Genomic DNA, 21,527 nt, shown 5'->3' with positions numbered 1-21,527 from the left:
ATTTGTCAAAATATCTTTTATGTTCTACAGAAGAAAACAAGAAAATCATACACTTTGAGTGAATGACATGAGGGTAAAAAGCAAACCATCCTTTTATTTAAAATAATCTTATTCTGCAAGAAATTAAAGCAACTGTGGGACACCCTGAAATACTGAAAAAAAACATTTTTATGTTTGTGTTTATTCTTTTCAGTTTTGTTTTTTTACATTTGCATAGCATAACGTTTCATTTAAAATAACGCCATCTAATGGCTTTCCATAAATAAAAATGGTTATTACGTTTTCACAATAAATAACCGAGAAAGATTAGCCAAAACATGGCTTTACAATAACTTAGAGCAATGAAGAACTTAGTGGCTGAACAAAATATAAATTAAGAGTTTATCGCAAAACGCGTTTTTGTGCATTCCAAGTGATATCGATCAAAATACAGTTTGGTTGTTTAAAATAAGTAATAATAATTCACAATAAAACAATTCAAAGATTACAAGAACGCGATAACAAATAAATGAAATAAACTCTTCAAACGTAAACTGCTTTTACAACTGCTGCGTTCACTTTAATGTGTTTTATAGTGCAGTCTTGCCCTGTCCAATATGGCGGACTCGTTGACGTATCGCAGTAACAATCCAAGCGGCGTCTGTGTGTGTGACGACAACCGAACAAACAATTGACTCTCACAACTGCATTTCAACAAATTTGTGTGAACAGACACAGGTACTGGACAACTATTTTGTCGTGTACGTCATACAGCACATTTACATAGGCCGATGTGGATTCTTTTATAATTTACTCGCAGAGATATGAGCTGCGTGTCATCTGAAGCTTCATCTAGTCAGTCACTTAGACTGTTTTACACTCAATATAAAATAAAACACTAAAACAGAACTAGATGCTGATGGTAAACAAAGATTTGAACTCACACCTCAAGTTTATGAAGTCACTTCCTGTCTGCTGTTTTTGTGGCCGGCACTATGGTAACAGGTGCTATTTAAGGTTGTTATGTTATGAATATTTATACTCAACAACACTTTATGATTAATTGTATTTTACGACAGTTCCTTTAAGCATTTAGTATCTCTACTTATATGACAGTATTGTGAGTTACGTTTGTAAATAATATAAAGACAAGGTTTCAGTGTTTGTTTTGTCTGGATATGGTCAATGGCGTATGACACGGCTGTTTGGATTAGTGATGCAGGGCCTGTGGTTATTCAACAGCTTAGAGATTCACGGGTAAAAGCTGAACCGAAATGAGCACAGATTTTAACCTCGAATGCAGAACAGGGGGTGTGTACAGAGAGAGAGAGAGAGCGAGCGAGAGAGAGAATATAATAACATTGCGTTAGAGGAGAGAAGGAAGGACATAAAGGTAGAGAGGGCAGAACCGCACAAGCGTCTTAAAATCAGATACAGAACCTGCTTCATCCCATCAGTTGGTAAGTCCATTTTCCTCAAACATTTCTGAATTTAATTGGCTATGTTAAAAGACATAAAACTAGAGTCCAAGTCACAAGGTGTAATATTTTATACCGATTATATGTTAACGTTTTGCTGGATTTATATATTTTAATAATGAATATGTGCTCAAATATATAATATGTGACCCTGCCTGTGAAAAGCCAGATTTATTGTTTTCTACACACATTCATCCTGAATATTTACTTTTCATCTTAAGCTCCCATGACATTAATGTTACGGTATCTTCCAGGTCTTTGATCTCCTTTCTTAACTTTTAATGATAAAATGAGTGTATTTTTATTTTTAGGAGACTTTCAGCTCTACAAACATCATATTTATTTTATGATATGTATCAGAATGTCCACGTCACACTCAAGGCCACAGTGTTATCTGATTATACAGTATTAATCTCTTATGTAATTAGCATTATAGGTTATGACAAACCTTTAAGTCCTTGCGTTTGGTTCGACAAATGCAATGCGGAGCCTGAACATTTCCAATCCAATCCCCAGCAAAGTGCTTTAATATGAAAGTAAATAGACCTGGTTAAAATGTTACTTTCTACATATGTACTCGACTTCTGTGAAGGTGAACGAAATCTCTACTCCCATCTCTGTGCTGTTTAATGTTCTTCTAAGTTTAATAAAATCGTTAATCATCTCATGCCGACATGGAAACAATGTATGGATCAATGAGCAGGTGTGTATATTTTGAATAGCTATGGACAGTGATACTGCATGGCATTTAAAAAGAGAACCGACCTGCAGCGCGATGCAAAGAAACAAATAAAGTTCAATTCGCAATTGTTCCAGGTGAAAAGTTTTAAGGTGAGTTTGAGACACCGATTTGACTTGAAGGCATGTGCGTTAAAGAATAAATGACCTGATGAAGTCCATTAAGACCACCAGAGAGGTCAAAAATTTGTGAAGGTGACTGAAAGAGACTAATAGTCAGCTTTCAAACCCAAATGAGAAATGTTTGCGGGCATTTACAGACTTAATTTTGCAGGAGCTTTTCTGGGATTGACACATAAGCTGATTATAGTTTGCCCTAAATCAGCATAAAAATACAAAAGAAAAGCCTCCAGGGCCCTCACCTTTATACGGCAAATTAAAATTGTATTGGTGCGTGCAAGACAACAAGCTCAGGAACACGCAACAATACAAATGCAATAATACAGTACAGCCGTGAATGTACGAAATATGTGTACAGAAAATGATTTTATAATGTTCTTTCATCTGATGATTGCATGTAACACATTTTGTCATTTTTTTCAGACAAATCAAGTGCAAAATGGAAACAGACCTCGTGTCCCCTCAAAGTACTGAATCTCAAGATAAATGTACTAGTAATGATAGAGATTTCCAGTTTACAGAAAATACGGAAACCCCGGGAGAGCCAGAAAAGCAAGACCCTACTAATGTGATTGAAGGAGTAGAATCACCTCCTCAACCCGACGGTGCTCACTCCTCCTTACCAGCAGATGGAGCCGTTGATCTATATATAGACGACGTCAACAATGAGTCGAATAAGGACCAGACTCAAGAATGGCCTCCAGTGCCTGAACTTGAACTTGCTACCCAAAAAGAGTGTGATGAGTGTCGGGAGGGGGTAAATACAGACACCGAAACCAGTGATGATGTTTTAATCCATGTGCAGGATGCTGAGGGTGTACTACAAGAAAGTCGTTCTGTTGAGCATCCGCTCGACTCACATGAGGACGCTGCTGTGTTTGTGTCAGACAACAGCGAAGAGCAAATTGTAGACTGCGATCCTATAGCTGAGTTTAGTGATGATGCTCAGAACATCCAGCAGGAGGCGCTTGAGCCAAGCCAGACGTGGAGTCTGAATGAGAATGAGGTGGAGCAACAGGTGTGTGACGATGCTCCGCCCCTAGATACAGTTACAGGTGAGCCAGCCAATCCAGTGCGTGAGAGCTGTGCCGGGAGCTCTACTGAGGATCAAAAGCCATTGACAATGACAGAGGCGAGGAGAGGCAGTGAAAGGGAGGAGGGGAGAGAACGTGGTGAAACAGGTGAGGAGCGAAAGCAAACAGGTGGAGCAGAAGTGGAGGTTGTGCCGGGAGCAACAGAGACCCATTCAGACACAAAGACAGAAAGGAAAGACGGTAAAATGGATGTCGATGAGAGCCAGAGTGACAGCGGCGTATCCGCAGATTTCTCCCCCAACAGTACAGCAGATGCGTCCGATTGCCCCGCGAACTCCCTGCTCTCCCAATCTCCTCCGAATGAAACTCCCATCGAGAGGGAAATCCGTTTGGCCATGATGAGAGAACAGAACCTGCGGCGTGCTCGAGGACTGGACGACACGCCGGACAGGGCGATGGAGTTTGTGGAAATTCCCGCGAGGAAACCCATCCTCTCCCAGGATTCCAAACCGAGTGCAAGCTTGGACAAAGACAGGCAGTTTGCGGGAAAGAAGATGCAGATGGAGATTAGCGCCGAGGCGGAGAGGGAGAAGGTTCTGGTGGAGTTGGGTCGGCTACCGGGATTTTACGACAGGGGCACGGAGGTACAGGTTCAAGAGAAAAAGCTTCTCTTTGAATCCCTTCAAGATCCGAATGGAAGATCAAACTCCACCATTGGAGAACAAGCTGCCGCAATACAAGATTTCGAATGTTCTGTAGATATCAAACAACGTCTGATGCAGTTCTCTCAGAATCCTCCCAACCCACCAGCAGCGGTCGAACCTGAAGGGTCGAAGAGTGACCCACCTGTAGGACCGGGTCTAACCGAGGCAACCACGGCTCAGGTAATAATCATCGAGACAACCTCGATTTTCGCACCCTTACCGGACTCAAAAAGAGCTCATGAAACAACCTCAAAGACAGACGGAGGATCCAAGACGGACGAGAAGGCGTCTTCCTCTCTAGGGACGTCCCCACGCCAAAGTTTCGAGGAAAAAGATGACTTAAGTTTGGTGAAAGAGAATCCTTTCTTCAAGCTTCGATCCTTGGCTATGCTTCCTCAGGTGGAACAGGACATCAAAGAGGCGAAGGAGAGGGAACGAGAGCTCCAGATGCAGAGGAACAGTCTTTATGGAGAAACAGCCGTGGAACCAGAAGCAGAGAGGAAAGGAATGGACGTAGATCCAGGGATGAGAGAAGGAGAAAAAACTGAAAGTAGAGCTGAAGAGGAAACAACATCCCCCAGCGATGACATTCATAGCACCTCAGCTAAAGAGACAAATCTGCATCTAACAGCCTGTCAGTCAGAGGCGTCCATCACCCCGGCATCAGGTGAGTCACTGGAGAACCCACGTGTGATAAAAGAATCAAGAGTCACGCCTTTAATGTTGTGTATACAAATCTGGTTTATGATGGATGACAGCAAGATGGAGGAAAGTTCACCCAAACCATGTTGTTTATAACCTGTATGAGACTCTTTCCTCAGTGGAACGATAGTTTGAGAAATGTCTCTGTGGTTTTGGGTTCATACAATGGAAGTCAGTGTTGTTTTCAATTTCGATTGTATGTATGTAGAACATTTACAACAGCCACTAGGCTGACCAAAGTACTTAAACGTAGCAAAACAGCCAAGACCAAATTAAAAATGCCATAACACAACTCAAATCTGACGTTTCTTTAAATGAAAACTCCATTACTGCACATCCATAGGGTGGACTCATTTGATTTAGTATTCATGAAATCTTTCTGTATCCTTTCCCATTAAAATCATCAGGCCAAACAAATTGTACCTTTTGATCGCCGACATGCTTCAAAATATCTTCTCATACACGTTTGACATGACACGTGTGATGTTGCTCTGTCCTGTTCTGCAATGGCCAGTTGTGTAATGAACTTATTTGAATGCAGGATTTGTGCGTTTCCATGGCAGCTAATGAACAAACAGACATGTTTCTTCGTTCTGACATGCTTATGTGGCGCGATGGAGTCTGATAGGGCAGCTGAGTGCTGTGTTCTGCATTTTATTTGAATGTCTTTTGAAATATATGTCAATATGTCAAACAGTCAAATGGTGACTTGCTGTATTGATCTTTTTCTCTGTGAGTCATCAAGTCTTGCTCAACAGCTCTGTCTATTGCTAGTTTTCATATAGGGAAATGGTCCAGGGATCCACACTGACATCCAATTATGGACATAGAGATAGAGAACTAAACTGAGAGGGGAAGTGATAGAGAAATTCACTTTTTCACTCAAATTCATTAGTACTTCCATCTCTATTTTCTCAGAAGTGGCCCAATGACTTGAATGGAAAAGGTTACAGAGAGGTTTTCTTGAATACTTAATCAAATGTTAATATTACATTTTCTAAAGATACTTTTAAAACTGTAAAGCTGTAATATAGTAACGTGGAAATTACTCCAATGTACAATAATAATGATATTTAAAAACCACAATTAATATTATGTTAATTCTACACATATTGGAATATCATCAACTGTTCATTTGGCATGAAGAGGCACGTTGGTCACAAACCTCCCTATATTTGTATTTTTGTGACCACAATTGACCACAATAAGATAAACGAAAATTAAAGATGTATTAGACTTTTACCATCATCTTTTTAATTGCAACAAAATCAAACCTCAGGAGTGAAAAAGAATCATCCTACAGCAATGTGAAAGACCGACAGCATGATAAGACAAATGGTGAACTTGTTTTCTTTGCAGGTTGTTTTAAAGAAATACTGAGCATCGTTTCTCTTATTTTGACCTGATTCTCCGGTTTTCATTTGCTGCAAATTAATGCAAATAGAAAAATATGGTTTATTTTTAATAAAGGAGAAATATTGTTAGCAGTTCACAGAATGAAACAAAAATGATCCTTTTACCTAAACGCATACCTGGAAATAGTAAATTCAGAAAAAAGATATTGTGTATAATTTCGATGTGCGTGTGTAAATATATATACTATATATAGCTGTTGTATATTGTCTATTTCCATGTCATTTTTTACATAACTGTTGTTTAACAGAAGTTATAATAATAGTTTTTATGGTACTTTATGCGTACAGTGTTTGTCATAAAGGATAAATCATGTTTACTTATATTGTTGTTCTTAAATGGCTAAAATAACGTTAATAAATGCACCACTCTCTTTCTCTTTAGTACGACAGTCCGCTGGAAAACTGGAGTTAATGTGGCCACCACCCCAAACTGATGAAGACAAGCAACAGTCAGAGGTAGAGGACTTCATACTTCTCCTGTCTGTTTTTGACATGTGCTTACCTTAACACCAAATGTGTCATATCTCTTTACTAAACTGGTGTTGAAGATTTCTACAAGCCTGACATTAAAAGACTTAACTGGGGAGATATTAAGCTCTCTCTATAAGATCCGTTGGTATCATTGGCTTGAATCACACAATGAGCAAAACGCACCTCTCCAGGGAAACCACAGTAGAAGAGAGATTACTGACAATCGCTTTGGATACAGAATGTCACACTTTTAATGGGTATTGAAAGAGTATCAATGTTTCAAGAACCCTCCCTGTGCAAACAACCAGAGACATTTAACAAGCGACATCTGCACCCATGAAATGATCAGAGAGAAGCAAGATAATGTACAAGAATATAACATGACGACTGGATTATCATTATAACCCCTGATTCAGTCTGTTAGAATCAAGCGTGACGGAAACACAACAACACAATCCAAACCAAAATGGCTTTATCTTAAGATAGTGGCCTTTTATTTCACCTCATCTCATTTAATTGGAGTAAGATGATGACATCTCTGATGTATACGAATGATGTGTCCTTTCTTCAGTTGAACACAAACAAAAGATTTTCTATTAAAATGCCCTCATGATATTAAAATGCCCTCATGATATTAAAATGTTAAAGCTACAAATAACACATTCAAACAACTCCAGTGGGTTTGTGAGATTAAGAGCTTCAAAGAAATCATAAAGATATGAAATGATGAAAATAGTCCATGTGTGTTTAGTGCTTTATGATTTTGAGAAAGAGTACTTAAGAGAGATTTAGGAATACTCAAATGAATGATTTTATAAACCCTACATTTGATTATTTTGCTTATCTGATAAAATATCAGGGTTATATTTTCGCAGAATGTATTATGACAAAAGAACCCACTACTGCAGGATTTTCCCAAACATGCACATGCACTTGTATGTCTGTTTATGTCTCCAACAACACATTCTCAAACCCATCTTTGTGTTTCATTTCGTGTCACAGAAAGTATCAAGGACCCCACGACAGCGAAACCCGTTACTGGACCGCTGGGAGTCAGGGATAGTGAACGGACACGTGGAGGAGAGCAACTGAGACGACGAGCATCACAACATATTCATTCTACCAGTGAACACACGATCAACTATCACAGAAATCTCATTGATCTTCTAAACTTTAGAAGGAGGAAAGGCAGCCGTGGATTCAAAGCGCCTCAAAAAGACAAAGGGGAAAAGTGAAATACAGTATACAACCCAAGACTCCCGAAATGTCTGTGAAATCACCTGAAACACTTCAATAATCATCGTACACGTAGTGTTGCTGCTGGTTGGTTTGGCGCGGGGAAGAAAAGCTTACGATGCATCATGATTATAAACATTTATTTCTAATAACCATAACCACTCATCTCATAGAGACTGAAAACGGGTGTCAAATAATGATAAAAGAACAGTGTAAAGAACATCAGGTAGATAGTTTATTACTCTTTAGAAAAGCCAAGGCAGCAGTGGCAAATATATACATACAGTATAATGTCTCAAATCATTTATTTGTTATTTCCGATTGTTTTAAACGCATTTGTGAAACTTTCTTTGACCGATTGAATGTTGCTGAGAAGAAACCAACCCACTACCTGCTCGCTCATTTACTCAAAGCCATTGTGTGAGGCTTCTGAAACTGCATCCACAATAGGTTGTAATGTTTATTTAAGACATGTGCATGGCATTGAATTCAAGGTTTAACAAATAAAGAGGGTACAGTTCAGTTTCCACGTGAAAATTATTTTGCTTGTTTAGTGACATCACAGCATTCTCGTGTCTGTGAATGCACGGCTACCGTGCTCACGCCGGTGGGCATTCAAATGAGGTGCCATGGTGATGATAGTACTGTTTGAAAGGTACAAAGAAAACGTGCCCGAGCGAGATTAGTCACGAGTGAGGTCACACCGTGCTTAACTGAGCCAAGAGTCACCTGTGAATAATTCATTCAGGTCTTCATTCATGCCGATGCTCATTTGCAAACATAGACGTTCATTGAAACCAATGGAGAGACGTTGCCCTTTGAACCCAATAAATAAAAAAAAGTCATGGTGGGTGAGTTGCTTAGGAAGGCAAAACTATTTTTAGTGATGTGCGAACAAAAATGGTGTGTTGGTTCAACCCGTGGTTGTGTTCCTCTGAAGAAACACCGGCAGCCATTCATTGTACGGACATTAAACCGCAGGGACATTTCTCAAAATATCTTCTTTTGGGTTACATAGAAAAAAAGAGTTTTGAACAACATGAGGTTGAATAAGAGATGAGGAATTTTTATTTTAGGGTGAACCGTCCCTTTAAGGTGCAATAAAGCTAAGAAGTCAGAGAGCTGTAAATGGTTTATGGTTTGATAATCAATTTTCAAAAGAAATGAAATGAAAGGCTGTAAGATGGAGATGTTTGTGAACCAAAACAACGTATAAAGGAGTCTTAAAAAGATTAATTCGTTTGATATTCTTACTGTAAGAGGGTTGGATTCGGAGTTCAGAGGAACTGAAAAAGGTTTGAGTCTTTAGCTGGTACACGCACACTTTCTTTTTTGCCTTTCAGGCGATTCTAAGGATTTACAAAAGATTTGACAACCGGCGCTTTCCTGAAACACACCTGCTGACGCTCCACACAAATTCATATTCCAAAACCCCAGCAGACATGTTCTCATTCATTCTTTTATAAATATACAAAGCACAACTTTTAAATAAACAGGGAACATGTAATTCCACAGATTCTCAGTAAAGTGGGGGTTTAGTAAAGGTTGACATGGGGATGTCGTAGATGGGCTCTGACAACGAGGGTTTTCTTCTGAAGTCCTGTAGCGGGTTACACAAACAAAAATAAAATGTTAAGATGTGAAAATAACAACACAGTGGATATAATGCAACAGGAGGATGTTGCCAAACGCTGTATTGTGTGAAGAGATGTATCTGTTTAGTTTAACAAGACTAGCACGCAAGTCTTTAAACTTCCTCAAACATGCCTACTTCAGTTACCAGTTTTCAAATGATGGATTTCTGTTTGAGTTCTTTTGGAAAAGGAAGTCAGTATTACTGTTAACTTGTTCAAATGCTCTGTGGATGTGTGCTGAATTTAAGCAGTAAATATATCACAATTGAAAGTTAGAAATGATGTATCATACTTCAAATTCGCAGTCAACACGCTGCAGTGGCAGATCTGATGAAGAAAACATAAAAAAACATCAGAAAATAAGGTGACGTAGGGATATATGTTAAAGATACAATACAGACGTATACACAATGAGAAAGTGATGACAGTGACTCACCAACAACATGATTTCCGGAGTGAAGCTGCTGCCAAAAATGATCTTGCTCTCTGCGGACAGAATTAGTTTTATCATATATTGTGTCTTGAAAAATTTCCATTTATTTATTTTTTAATAACTTAGCAAACATTACGAATTTATACCAATTGGCCAACTCGTACAATAGTTACGAATACCGGTGAGATGAGTTTTTACTGTCGCCATTATTACCTTTTTCTTCTTTTCAACGCCAGTGTCTTGACTACAAAAAAACAGGAAGAGATGAACACAATTGATGTTAATGGAGATTACACTGAAAATTGAGAAACTACAGATGTTTTTAATGTTATTTTGTTAATCAGACACCAACATAAGACCTGTTCACACTATAATCACTACTCATTTAACTTTAGACGATAGGTTGTTTGCACATGACGTCACAGCACTGCGCGAAGTGCAAATGGAGGGCAGCAAGTGATTTTCTCCATAGGAATTCACTATCACAAACTCATAATGCCTTGACAACAAGGTGTTTTTACTGTGTAGCAAAAGCTGATGTTCATGAAGGGGAACATGTGAGTATTGACTGATAAAAGTGGTTGTAAACCTGAATCTGCGGTCGGGAGGAGCCGAGCTGGATAACTTTTTAAAACTCATAACAAGGTTTAATGTACCCAAACAACCACCAGGTGCGCTAATTATTCATTAAGCTTTTTACTCATTAAAGTTCATTATAAAGAAGCCACATAACATGGCTCAAGGCAGCAACAAACTGAGAACATAAAACTTTCTGTTATCATGTTTATGTTTGATGTTAGTGATAAACTAAATAGTTGTTTTGGTACGATAAGCTGTTAGCTAATGGACTTCTATGGGGAAGAAACGCTTAACGCAAGATTATTAATTTTATCCGTTTATTATGGACTAATCCTTTCAACAGAAGCTAGTGTTTATTACAAGTAAGAGTTAACAGAAATGTTGGCTTTGCTGGTCGTTGTTTAGGTCTCTAAACATAGTTTGTCTTTTTGCAATGGAGAAAATCACTCCGTGCACTTTGCGTGTCTTCAAAACCACGTGATTGCAAACAACCTATAACAAAACAAGACAAAATACAGATAATACAGTATTTAATAAAAAATGTGAAACTGCAGCGCGTGAGCTTTGAATAAACAAGTTATCATCCATTGATTTAGTTTGTTATGGTTCTTGATGTGAACAGGCTTTTAATTTTAATCTAGAAAATTTGAAGGCAACTAAGAAATGAAATCCTCACGGCGTGTGTGTATGGCAAAACTCAAGAGCGACACCACCATAAGGAAGAGCACACCAGCAGAAACAGAGCCGATGATCAGAGCCAGATCAGAACTTCCTGGGTTTCCTTTAGACCAACAGATATGAGCAAACATTATCTGTGAACATGCCCTTCTACATCATTATTGCATAGTTCACTTCTTTCATTAATGTGGTGGCAAACAAAATCACAAGATCACAAAACTTAAATCCCAACGTTACCTGCAGAGGGCGATGCGCAGCGTCCTGAAAAATAAAGCAATGTGTCTGAATCTACTTTTTTTTTATTTATGTGATATCAAAATGCATTCAATATGAGTACACACCTTTATTGCATGGGAGATTTACTGTGTTGCTCTTTTTGGAGTGCAGGTGAGAGTTACCCATCTGTACGTTGTACTGACACTGATACGGTGTGTCGTGATCATAGCGGTTGGTTATGGGAAATTGTGCATGGTGTTGGGTCAAGGAAAACTGCCGGGTGGCCTCGGGTGATGAGGAACCCACACGGAATAAAGCGAATGAAGCTTGTGGATATGAGGGTGAACCCACACACTTCAGGACGTGATGGGATAAAGACAGAGTGGGAACGGGAAGATCTTTTGGAGAAAAGCACAGTGATGTCGAAACATTAGAACCGCGTAACAATAATTTCAACACACTTATAAAAGCAGTAAACGTTTAAAAAAATAGTTAGCAACAGATAGTCTTGAGTGTTTCGCTGACTCAGGAACCCTGAGGAGTTCTTTTGAATAAATGTAAATTAGGTTTATTTACGCTGGTATGATGTTGGGGTGTTGTGAGTGGTTGCTATGGTGTCTCTATGCATTTGCTGATTTGGACGTTCCCAAAATGTGGGGTTGTTTGCAGGCCAATGTCAAAAAAGGTCATCTCTAACCCTCAATGGATCAATAGCACCACTATTTTTAGGTGAAAGCTCCAATCTTTTTAAATATCAAATCCTTTAGGTCTGATCTGATCTTACCTATGACAGTAATGTGGACGGGCCGACTGGCTGTAGAGTTCACCCGTCCCGTCTTTGGCAATGTGAGCTGGTATAGGCAGGCGTACTCTCCGCTGTCTTCCCGTCCCATTGCTTCCACACTGAACGAAGGCTGTTGAGAGCGAGACACCAGTTTGGGTGAAGCGAGCATGGAGCTCGGGGTTCCTCTAGATTTCCGGATCAATAAGAAAGCGTCAGGGCGCTGATTTAGAGAAGAAGGTGGGGTCTGACAGTTGAACGCAAGTGTCTGCCCAGTCACAATGTAGTCGTTGGAGGGGTGCACCTTCAGCTCAGGGGGTGACGGGGGGTTTACGGAGACTATGGCTGTAAAAAAATTACTGGATTAATGTTTGCATGTAGATTACGCCGATTGCACACATGTTGGTATAAATCGTTACATTTACATTTTGCAGGAAAAGTTATATTTGGCGAGTTTTAGCCGGCACGCCCTATATAGTATACTAACTGAACACTTTCAAGTGAATATTGCGCTTGATAATTATTATTCAGAAGTCATATTGATGATGCATATGAAAAGAAAATGTACACTAACCCTCTCTCTTTCTTGTATTAGCACCTATTGTATTATTGTTCTTTTATGACATATCGCTTACTGCTCCCTGATCTCTTTATAAGTCGCTTTGGATAAAAGCGTCTGCTAAATGACTTAATGTAAATGTCTTCACTTTTAGTGCACATATAAGTACATTAGGGATGCACCGATACAAAATTTAAATATAGTTGGCAGTTAGTCCGAGTGATATCTGCCGTTGCTGATTTTGAAGATTAAAATAATTTGTCTTAACTTTCAATATTATTCATTCACATAATGAATATTACATTTTTTTTTTTAAATGTACAGAGCAAAGATTCATTGCATTTTCCCGTCCTCCTTTTGATTGACAGGATATATTGGGATATGCCGATAGTGAAAAAAAAACTTTAATCAACCTACACCGATTATTGGCAGATATATCGGCGCATCTCTAAAATATACACAGTATGTGTATTTGTATGCATGTAAAAGAACATTAAATGCTGAAGTTTAGAGACGAACAACATTGATATTTTTCCACCTGATGAATGACATTGACAGACAATTAAAATCCATTCCAATTTATAATGCGCCCACAAAATGTGATATAATATACAAGATAAATATATAAACATAAGACTAGTAGAGATACATGGTTCTTCGATGCCATATAAGATCCTTTAACATCTGAAGAAGCTTTCTGTTTCACAAAAAGGTATGAAAGAGATGGTTCTTTTAGGAACCTTCCAATGAATGCTTCTTGGTGGAATCAAATCTGGTTCTTTCATGGCATTGCTGTGAAGAACCGTTTAAGCACCTTTATTTTTAAGACTGTTTGTTTATAGGCCTCGTGTTTTAAAACTGAGATACAGACAGATTTAAGCTGAGGAAAGAAGCGCTGCAGGGTGGAGTTGAGTTTGGTTTGGGTGTTTAAGACGGTTTCATCATTTACCCTGATTCTTTAACCGTCACACCTCAATGACCTCAAAACATTTCCCGTCACAACACAGCTGCTTACTCTTAAATATATTATATCCTTCTGTCTAACAAGCACACATCGTTCACTACAACGCTATGAGTGTGATACTTCACTATTCCAAAGCTCTCCGGAGTTCGATTATGTGTTTTATGTGGGAAACATGAGTTCAATTGCACAGTGTTGCACTGACACTATTTTACATCCACTTTGTTTTCTGAATATTTTACAGCAAACTTGACCAATCAGAATCCTGTTCAAGAAAGCTGTTTCACAAATAATACAAATAAATAAACACAAAGAGTTTAACTTACATTTCACCTCTGGACTGATATAAGAACTGTACATGCTGTTATCATACTGACAACAGTACAGATTCGGTTTCTTTGACTCTTCTCCCTTCAGCACAAAAGGCGCCTCTTGCTGTTTTCTGGAGTATGTTTTCTTATCAATCTCCTGGTGTACTCTGAAGAGTTTAAATTGAACACCTCCAGAGCCCAGAGGAGCCTTACACAACAGCTCCACTGATGAACCCCTCACTGATGATGTCAGGGTCGGGGCTTCTGGGACGGATGGCTCTTTAGCGTCTGCAGGATTGGTAGAACAGCATATATTACTACGGTGTACATCATTTATGTTATAAACTCTACAGTCAATATTAAATACAATTCAGTTGGGTATATCATAGCGATATTTATATAGATGCCTCATAAGCGCCTGTTATGTGTGGACTGTTGTATATTGTCTGTCATATTGGAACAGTGACATGTTGTTGCATGTTGGAAACAGATTATTGCAACAGCAGATTGACCGATAAAAAAAACACTTAAACACTACACTTAAAACTAAATATCTAAATAAAGGCAAGGCCCGAGCGAGGCATCAGGTGAGAAAAACTCTCAGAAATGTCTCATTAAAAGAGTGCGGTGATTCAGACACATTACTTTTCAAATTTTACTTTGAAAGAAAATGTATCCATGAGAATAAATATGTATATGCTCACTAGATTTCATGTTTACATGTATATTTGCAGTCAAAAGAAGAATTAATATCAAATGTGACAGTCAAACATAATTGTGGTACTTACCACAAACCTCCTGCCCAAGAATGATGAAGACTGTGAGGAGAAACCTGCAAAATGACATTCTTCTGCTGACCTCAGATAATCCAAACGCTCACAGTTGTGTGTGTATATCTGTGTAAATGGGTCTCTATATAAAACTAGCACTGGTTGTGGCTTTCCTCCCGTACACTTGCGCAAACTTCCTTAACCCCGCAGAAGAGCACCAACGTATGTTTTATGTGTTTAAGAAAGCCACATCCTTTCATGACATTTTTAAAGCACGCCCCGCTCGAGAGTATCAAACAATGACAGGAAGCACAGATACACACTTCACCTCCATCTCCATCCAAACAACCTGAAATGTGTTCTGTGATACAGGTCAGAGGTCAGCTGAGCTGTTTACCACGCGCACCATGAGGGGGTCTCATCCTCACCAGTGGACCAAAAACTATTAATAGCCTCAAGTGTTTGATATTTGGGATTCATAACACGTGGTGTTGCATATGTTTGTTTGGAATTAAACACGCCATCATGTGTTGTTTGCAGCTGAGAGGAACTCTGGTCATTTGATTGTTCGGTCAGTAGTTGTAGGAAAAGACAAACGTTGTATATTATTGAGTCACTTTGTTGTTTCGTCTTTCTCAATAAGCTTTTTGTGAGTTATTACACACATAGACGATAAAGACAGATCTTGTGACCACCTGAAAAAAGACTTTTGTATACATACGGTATGTACTGTGTATCGTGAATGAAATGATTCTTGAAAAGTTTTATTTTCGTACTTGAATTATTATTTTGTTATAATGACATGCAATGCTGGTCTTATTGTTCTATGTTTACCTCCTACCTGAGTGATCTTGTGGTTTGTGGTTCAATGACCTAATGGACAGATCCCCGTGCAAAGAGAAGTGTCAACATTCTGTTTTATTAATGTTGATGACTGACTATGAAACTACTTATTCGTATTCATATTCTATAAAAAACTTATTCATATTCAGTATGAAACTACACTTAAGGAACTAAAAGACTGAAAATGCCCCATCCGATTTCTGTAGTATCTTGCTGATGTAAATATCATAGCAGACTGTAACACAGTTCCATAAAAGGGAAGGAAGGAGGAGAACCGGCGAACATTTCATCAAACTTACAACAAACAAACACTGAAGTAAAAGACCGGCAGCCACCTCACGGTAGAAATGCCGGCCATAAAACATAAACAAAACTTAACACATGTCCGGGCCCGGTCCTCTCTCGTCATACACTCGTGTCGCTCCTCTCCTATACTTCCTGAGCTCCTCCGTGAGAGATGCGAGACCGGTGCCGCACAGCCTCGAATCCCGGCTCTCGTCCCGCCTACCTCACTACACAGACCAAAATAGCTCATGTATCAAAACAACAAATACCAGGAAATTATGCATTTATTAAACAAACGCATCGATTCGCTTCAAAAGACCTCTGTTAAGAGCACAGAGCCGCGTCGAGCAGTTTGATCGATGAATGCACTTTTTGGAGCTTCAAAAAATTGCCCCCCGTTCACTCCCAGTCTACCGCTTGGAAGAAAAAAGATACGTGGTATTATAACTCCGACTGCATTATTCTTCAAGAAGGAAGTCACTGCTACATATATTCCAGATTCAGTGTTAAACTTGTCAACTATCCAATGAGATGATTCAGTGATCAAAGCTATATGCCCTGATATGCCTTCATCTGTGTTTTTACCCAAGTATATATACCCAATGCATATAGTATATGGATAAAATGGGTGCGGATGTACAGACACGTAAAAAATAAAGAAACCATTTCAAAATTATTTTCAGGCTTTCTGAATTGAATAAGGTAATACGATCACTTTTGATTCATTCTGTAAACTACTTCCAATGTTTCTTCCCAATTTTAAATGCAAATATTATTTATATTTGTATTTCTTTGCAGAAAATGAACACTGGAGAAACAGGTGAACAGAACCTCTCTATTTTTTAGGACCTAAAATGCTAAAAACAAGTTCATATTCACTATAAAGCGATACAACAGTAATATTTCTACATGTTCAAACATTTTCTTTTCAATGTGATCATCTGGATTGTATTCGGACAGTTTCAACAATGTCTTTCACATTGTTGGTGGATGACTTTGCATCTTTTGTAAATAGTTGTGTGAGTCTCAGAGTGAAAAGATGAATCTGACAGTGTTGGCATGGGCTCAAATATGCTGAAGGGGAAGGACCTCTTTTTCACACAAGAAACCCATTAACCACTACCACAAAACATAAAAACAGACAACGTTCATCCATAGCATTAAGAAATAGTATTCTGTTTTCTGCATTTTGGCTTCTTGTTTAGGGCTATACTATTGAAAAGAACCTCTTAGCCCGCGGCTGGGTGCACAGTTGGTTATTTTTAAAGCAATGGTTGGGTTTGTCCAGTTTGACCCATCCATGACTCGAAACAAGCAGCATTTTTTACAGTGCAAGGTGTATGTAAACTTACAACCTCAGCTGTGTGTTATTTTAGGTAAATGTGGAAAATATTGTCCGGTTAGGGCACATGGTTGATAAAAATAGACACAATCCCGCATCAGACGTTAAAAATCTGTATAACCGTGAGAGTATTCTTTGTTTCGTGAGAGCGGTGAGCTTACATTCGAGCAGTTGCCCGTGTCATTTTTAAAGGATGCTGACCCTACCGAGCGGCCCATGTTTATTCAGCAACTCATTTGAGTGCCCTAACCTTATTTGAGTGTGTGTTTTGTTCTCACGGGACAGGAAACACAGCACGTAATACATGAAAATGACATTTTCCCATTCAAATAAGTCAATGCTGTGGCTTCCAACAAAGGCAACACTAGAGCTCGGTTTCCTGGTTTAAGTGTGTGTAGTTTGCTGTTATCTGTGTGGAGTGAGGCATCAGAGACAGAGATATAAGCCACGACTCTATTATCTGAAACAGGTCAGGAGGTCTCTCATCGGCGTAAGAGCTCTGATAACAGCTCTGAAGAACATAATCACCTACTGAACACAGGTCTTCTGAGAATCACATGCTAACAGGGACACTGAAGCCCGTTTGAGTGTCATGTGGGTTTTGGGAGTCAATGGAGAGTTTGTACACATCACTTTAGCTCACTTGACACTCTTGATACTGTCTGAAAAGGGTTCATATTGTGCCACAAATGTTGAGATACTGTTGCTATCAAACCTTTACACAAAGCATTCATTCAATTCATTTTGTGATGTTGTAATTGACCACGTTTGGGGTCACTTGAGAGAAATGTTCTCTTGACCTGACAAAAACCTTTCGATCGGAAGGTGAAGGCTTAAATGGCTGAAAGGTGTTTTTCAGACAGAAATATCATTTTGCAAACATTACAAACCCAAAACCTTTTTGATATTTTCTAAAAACGAACCTAGAATAAATGGAAATAAGGTTTAAATAACGTCTCGGGGACAACATTTTTGCAAACTCTATACAAAGACGTTGCACACCGAAGATGAACACATGTAAGATTTTCGTTTGTTTTAATTTCATATGTTACATTGGTGTTATTTAGTTGTTTTTCATAGTTTACGATTACTCTAATATGTGAAAAAATATTGATAAAAGTCACAGTTAACTTGTGAGTAATAGTCTATGTTGTGTTATGTCGAATTTTCATTTTCTGTTTGTTTTGCCAATACACATACTGTTGTCAGAATACATGACAACAAAGTTATCAGTTCATATAAAATTAACTTTTATTTTTTCATGGCCAAGGGTCAATATAAAGATGTATGATACAGTATGATACATAATACAAGTTTGCAAGAGAAAATGAAACGAAGATGGATGATGTGACTGTCCAACTTGGCCAATGTATTGATCTTTATTACTGTATATGAAATCCAATATTAACAACAGCATATACAGTATTATTATAAGAATAATTAGCTGATTTTAATTTGAAAAGGACTTCTACAACAAAGATTAGGTTTGGGCACATGCTCGATTACAAAATAACAATTAGATTCAGTAGAATGTGTTTGATGGCTTCATTCTAGTACTCATTTGGTTGAGATACCGAATTACAGAGTAAAAGCTACTTTTTCAAAATTCTGGACTGACATTTCAGCCCCACCCACAATCACAAATGCCAGGGGTCTTAAACTTCAGTTGATCACTGATAGAGAGAAAAAGAGAGGGAGAAATAGACGACCAGCAGTTTTATGAATATGTGATCTCAATGTTTCTCTTTGTAGATATCATTTAAACACTAATTGTTGGATTTTGGTCCTCTGGCTATTGCTCATATAGAAATATCTTTGGAAAATAATAAAGACGACGTGTTTATTTGCCTCTTCTGGAGACATTAAGGTAGTTTCAGCATTCATGCACCGAGCGAATGGCCGTGACTGAAGCCGCGCTGCCGTCGTTTAGTTCGTTTTCAAACTTATCCAACGCATCTGAAAACATGAAGGTATGATTTTATCAAACATTGTATGCATAAGTTTCTGCTCCTGGTTAAAGGGAACAAATCATTGATCACTTAATCATTTGTATAAATTATATATTTAAAGGTTTCAGTATGATACGAATTCTGAGTTTGTCTGTAAATGCAAAAATGTTCACATTACCAAAGCATCATATTAAACCAGTAAAATAATTGAACATTTATATTTTTGTTTACTATGTATTAATCCAAACGGTTTGATTCGGAACCAGTAAAATCATTTTTTTTTCATGATTAACTCTGAAGGCTTGGAAGTTGGAAAAAGGACTTTTGGATCTGAGTCAAAGCAATGGCTGTAATGAACCTTCACATTCCCTAACAGTACACAACAGTGAAAGTGAAGGATGCTGGGATATGGAGTTCCTGCTGTCAAATTGGGGCAGCACATCGCCCGAACGGTCCAACACTTCTCAAAGACCACCCGTACATGACCAAGTTCACAGTCCTGAGCTTTACTACACTCAGGATCTGAACGAAGAAAGAGGCCAAGCAAGGCTTAACAAACATCAAGTTTCCATTACAAGCTCTCTGGCCGAACTGCTTCCTCACGAAGCGTCTTTAAATTCCTCATTGCCGGACCTTTTTAACGGAGGATATTTAGAGCAGCAGGTGATGGGAAAACCATTCTCACAACCAGAAAGTGTCTCTCTTCTAAACGACATGGACAGAACAAATGAGATAAGCAACGTGGGAAAACTGAAATCGTGGGATTTTGTACACTACCCTCAGTCTGTACCTCTGATACCCTTGGCCGATTCCAAATATGTCCCGACATCGGGGATCACCACGGACACGCTGGTGTTTCCTCAACATCATCACTATAACTTCATCCAAAACTACTCTCATCCCAGACACTACCAGCAGCAGCAGGTGAGCTACGTCCACAGCCAGCCAACCATCCACTACCCAGGCACACAGTGCATGATGCCTGACTCAACAGTGCCACCTGCAGGTCCGGAGGGGAAAAGCAACCGGCGAGGGGCGGTGAAGAGGAGGGTGACGGTGCACAGTTGTGAATACCCAGGCTGTCGCAAGACTTACACTAAGAGCTCCCACCTCAAAGCACACCTTCGCACACACACAGGTAACGGCAAAAACAGAAGCACACAAATGAATACAATTTCTCATCGCATTTAACCAAATCCAGATTATTTGACCTTCGATTTCTGTTGACTTCAGGTGAAAAGCCGTATCACTGCACTTGGGACGGCTGCGGGTGGAAGTTCGCACGTTCCGACGAGCTGACGAGACACTTCAGAAAGCACACGGGTCAGAAGCCGTATGAGTGTTTGCTGTGCCACCGGGCCTTCAGCCGATCTGACCACCTGGCATTACACATGAAGAGACACGCATGAGATCAGGAAGACTTATAGATACACGCAGATACATGCACGCTTATCTGGTTACTCCATGCCTGTGATGGCATTTGAATGTCTTTGAGAGGACCTGAGGTTCAGCAGATGAGGTGCTGACAGTGTTATCCATAAAACGTCCTTTAAAGCACTATTATACTAATATACAACTGACATGTACATACTGTACATTATGGTGAATTATGAAATGTCTTTCGTGTACTGAATCAAAAAGTTTTTAATAAGAAAAATAAACATGGTTTAGTCGAAAATAAGAAGCTGTTTGATTTGAGAAACTGTAAAGCAATTGTATCAAATTCTTTCCATCGAAAAGAAAATCTGTCTGTTGCTGTAAAATTACCTTCAAGAAAGTTCTGTTGAATTTGAATGACATCATTTACTTAAATATTTTGAAACTTTTAGAACAAAAAATCATGTTTATTTCACAGTTCATGTAATTTTATGATTTTCTATTTTTAGTCTGTTATTTTCTATTTATTATGCATGTTATTGTGTGAAAGTGATGTAAGGAAAAGCCTTTGTGTAATGGATATTTCGCTGTTAATAATCACCCCCCCCCAAAAAAAAAAAACACCAAAAGAAAAACGAATATATTCTGTTTGTCTGCGCTAAACTACTTTTCGTGTGTTTTACGAAGCATTTATGATTAATTTATATTATCTCAGCAATAAAGAAACTCATTTATCTGTAAGTCTCATTTCCAATCAACCGATGACAAACAAACAAAAAAGCTCTGTGGACATAAGGGTTTACAGAAAAAAAGCAGCAGTATCAAGTAGAAATTTCTTCTCTTCCATTTCATATAGAAATTATATGACATTACATGATATAAAGTTAATTTGCCATTTTCATGGTCATTTTTGTACATTTCATGCATGTACA

The 21,527-nt window shown here is 38.6% G+C and overlaps 3 protein-coding genes across 6 annotated transcripts in view; 2 read left to right on the top strand and 1 right to left on the bottom strand.

Moving 5' to 3' along the window:
- Positions 1-1,232: 1,232 nt before the first annotated feature.
- On the top strand, positions 1,233-9,102 carry misp3 (MISP family member 3). Its single transcript, XM_079459924.1, has 4 exons — positions 1,233-1,439; positions 2,739-4,720; positions 6,553-6,626; positions 7,644-9,102. The coding sequence occupies exons 2-4, from the start codon at positions 2,755-2,757 to the stop codon at positions 7,731-7,733; spliced, it is 2,130 nt and encodes a 709-aa protein (XP_079316050.1). The 5' UTR covers positions 1,233-1,439; positions 2,739-2,754; the 3' UTR covers positions 7,734-9,102.
- LOC306896181 (uncharacterized protein) overlaps positions 8,092-21,527 on the bottom strand; it is a 38,320-nt gene continuing 24,884 nt past the window's right edge. The window contains exons 1-10 of one of the 3 annotated variants that reach the window (XM_079459927.1): positions 14,818-15,005; positions 14,045-14,317; positions 12,202-12,543; positions 11,543-11,815; positions 11,439-11,462; positions 11,200-11,304; positions 10,158-10,188; positions 9,948-9,997; positions 9,804-9,838; positions 8,092-9,477 (exon numbers count right to left, since the gene is read on the bottom strand). In XM_079459927.1, coding sequence (XP_079316053.1) covers positions 9,397-9,477; positions 9,804-9,838; positions 9,948-9,997; positions 10,158-10,188; positions 11,200-11,304; positions 11,439-11,462; positions 11,543-11,815; positions 12,202-12,543; positions 14,045-14,317; positions 14,818-14,875 — 1,272 coding nt within the window. In that variant the 5' untranslated portion in view covers positions 14,876-15,005 and the 3' untranslated portion in view covers positions 8,092-9,396. Of the gene's footprint in view, positions 9,478-9,803; positions 9,839-9,947; positions 9,998-10,157; positions 10,189-11,199; positions 11,305-11,438; positions 11,463-11,542; positions 11,816-12,201; positions 12,544-14,044; positions 14,318-14,817; positions 15,006-21,527 lie in introns of those variants that run through there. The other 2 variants (XM_079459928.1, XM_079459926.1) reach the window with 2 other exon arrangements.
- klf1 (Kruppel like factor 1 (erythroid)) lies at positions 18,942-21,334 on the top strand. Of its 2 annotated transcripts, none has more exons than XM_079459551.1 (3): positions 18,942-19,239; positions 19,595-20,356; positions 20,452-21,332. In XM_079459551.1, exons 2-3 carry the CDS (start codon positions 19,627-19,629, stop codon positions 20,625-20,627), a joined length of 906 nt encoding a protein of 301 aa, XP_079315677.1. In that variant the 5' UTR covers positions 18,942-19,239; positions 19,595-19,626; the 3' UTR covers positions 20,628-21,332. The 2 variants fall into 2 exon arrangements, with proteins under 2 accessions (XP_079315677.1, XP_079315676.1); XM_079459550.1 differs by having other exon boundaries at positions 18,945-19,239; positions 19,519-20,356; positions 20,452-21,334.

The sequence above is a fragment of the Barbatula barbatula genome, assembly GCF_947034865.1.
Source record: "Barbatula barbatula genome assembly, chromosome: 7".
Taxonomy (NCBI): Eukaryota; Metazoa; Chordata; class Actinopteri; order Cypriniformes; family Nemacheilidae; genus Barbatula; species Barbatula barbatula.
The sequence above is the reverse complement of the archived record's forward strand: the minus strand, read 5'-3'. Positions and strand labels throughout refer to the sequence as shown.

Bases quoted from the DNA above. Each gene is read 5' to 3' on its own strand.
- misp3 (XM_079459924.1), top strand. From the start codon at position 2,755: ATGGAAACAGACCTCGTGTCCCCTCAAAGTACTGAATCTCAAGATAAA. The intron at 4,721-6,552 runs GTGAGTCACTGG...CTTTCTCTTTAG, and splicing joins GTCCATCACCCCGGCATCAG to TACGACAGTCCGCTGGAAAA. The intron at 6,627-7,643 runs GTAGAGGACTTC...TTCGTGTCACAG, and splicing joins AAGACAAGCAACAGTCAGAG to AAAGTATCAAGGACCCCACG.
- klf1 (XM_079459550.1), top strand. From the start codon at position 19,165: ATGGCCGTGACTGAAGCCGCGCTGCCGTCGTTTAGTTCGTTTTCAAAC. The intron at 19,240-19,518 runs GTATGATTTTAT...TTAACTCTGAAG, and splicing joins ACGCATCTGAAAACATGAAG to GCTTGGAAGTTGGAAAAAGG. The intron at 20,357-20,451 runs GTAACGGCAAAA...TGTTGACTTCAG, and splicing joins ACACCTTCGCACACACACAG to GTGAAAAGCCGTATCACTGC.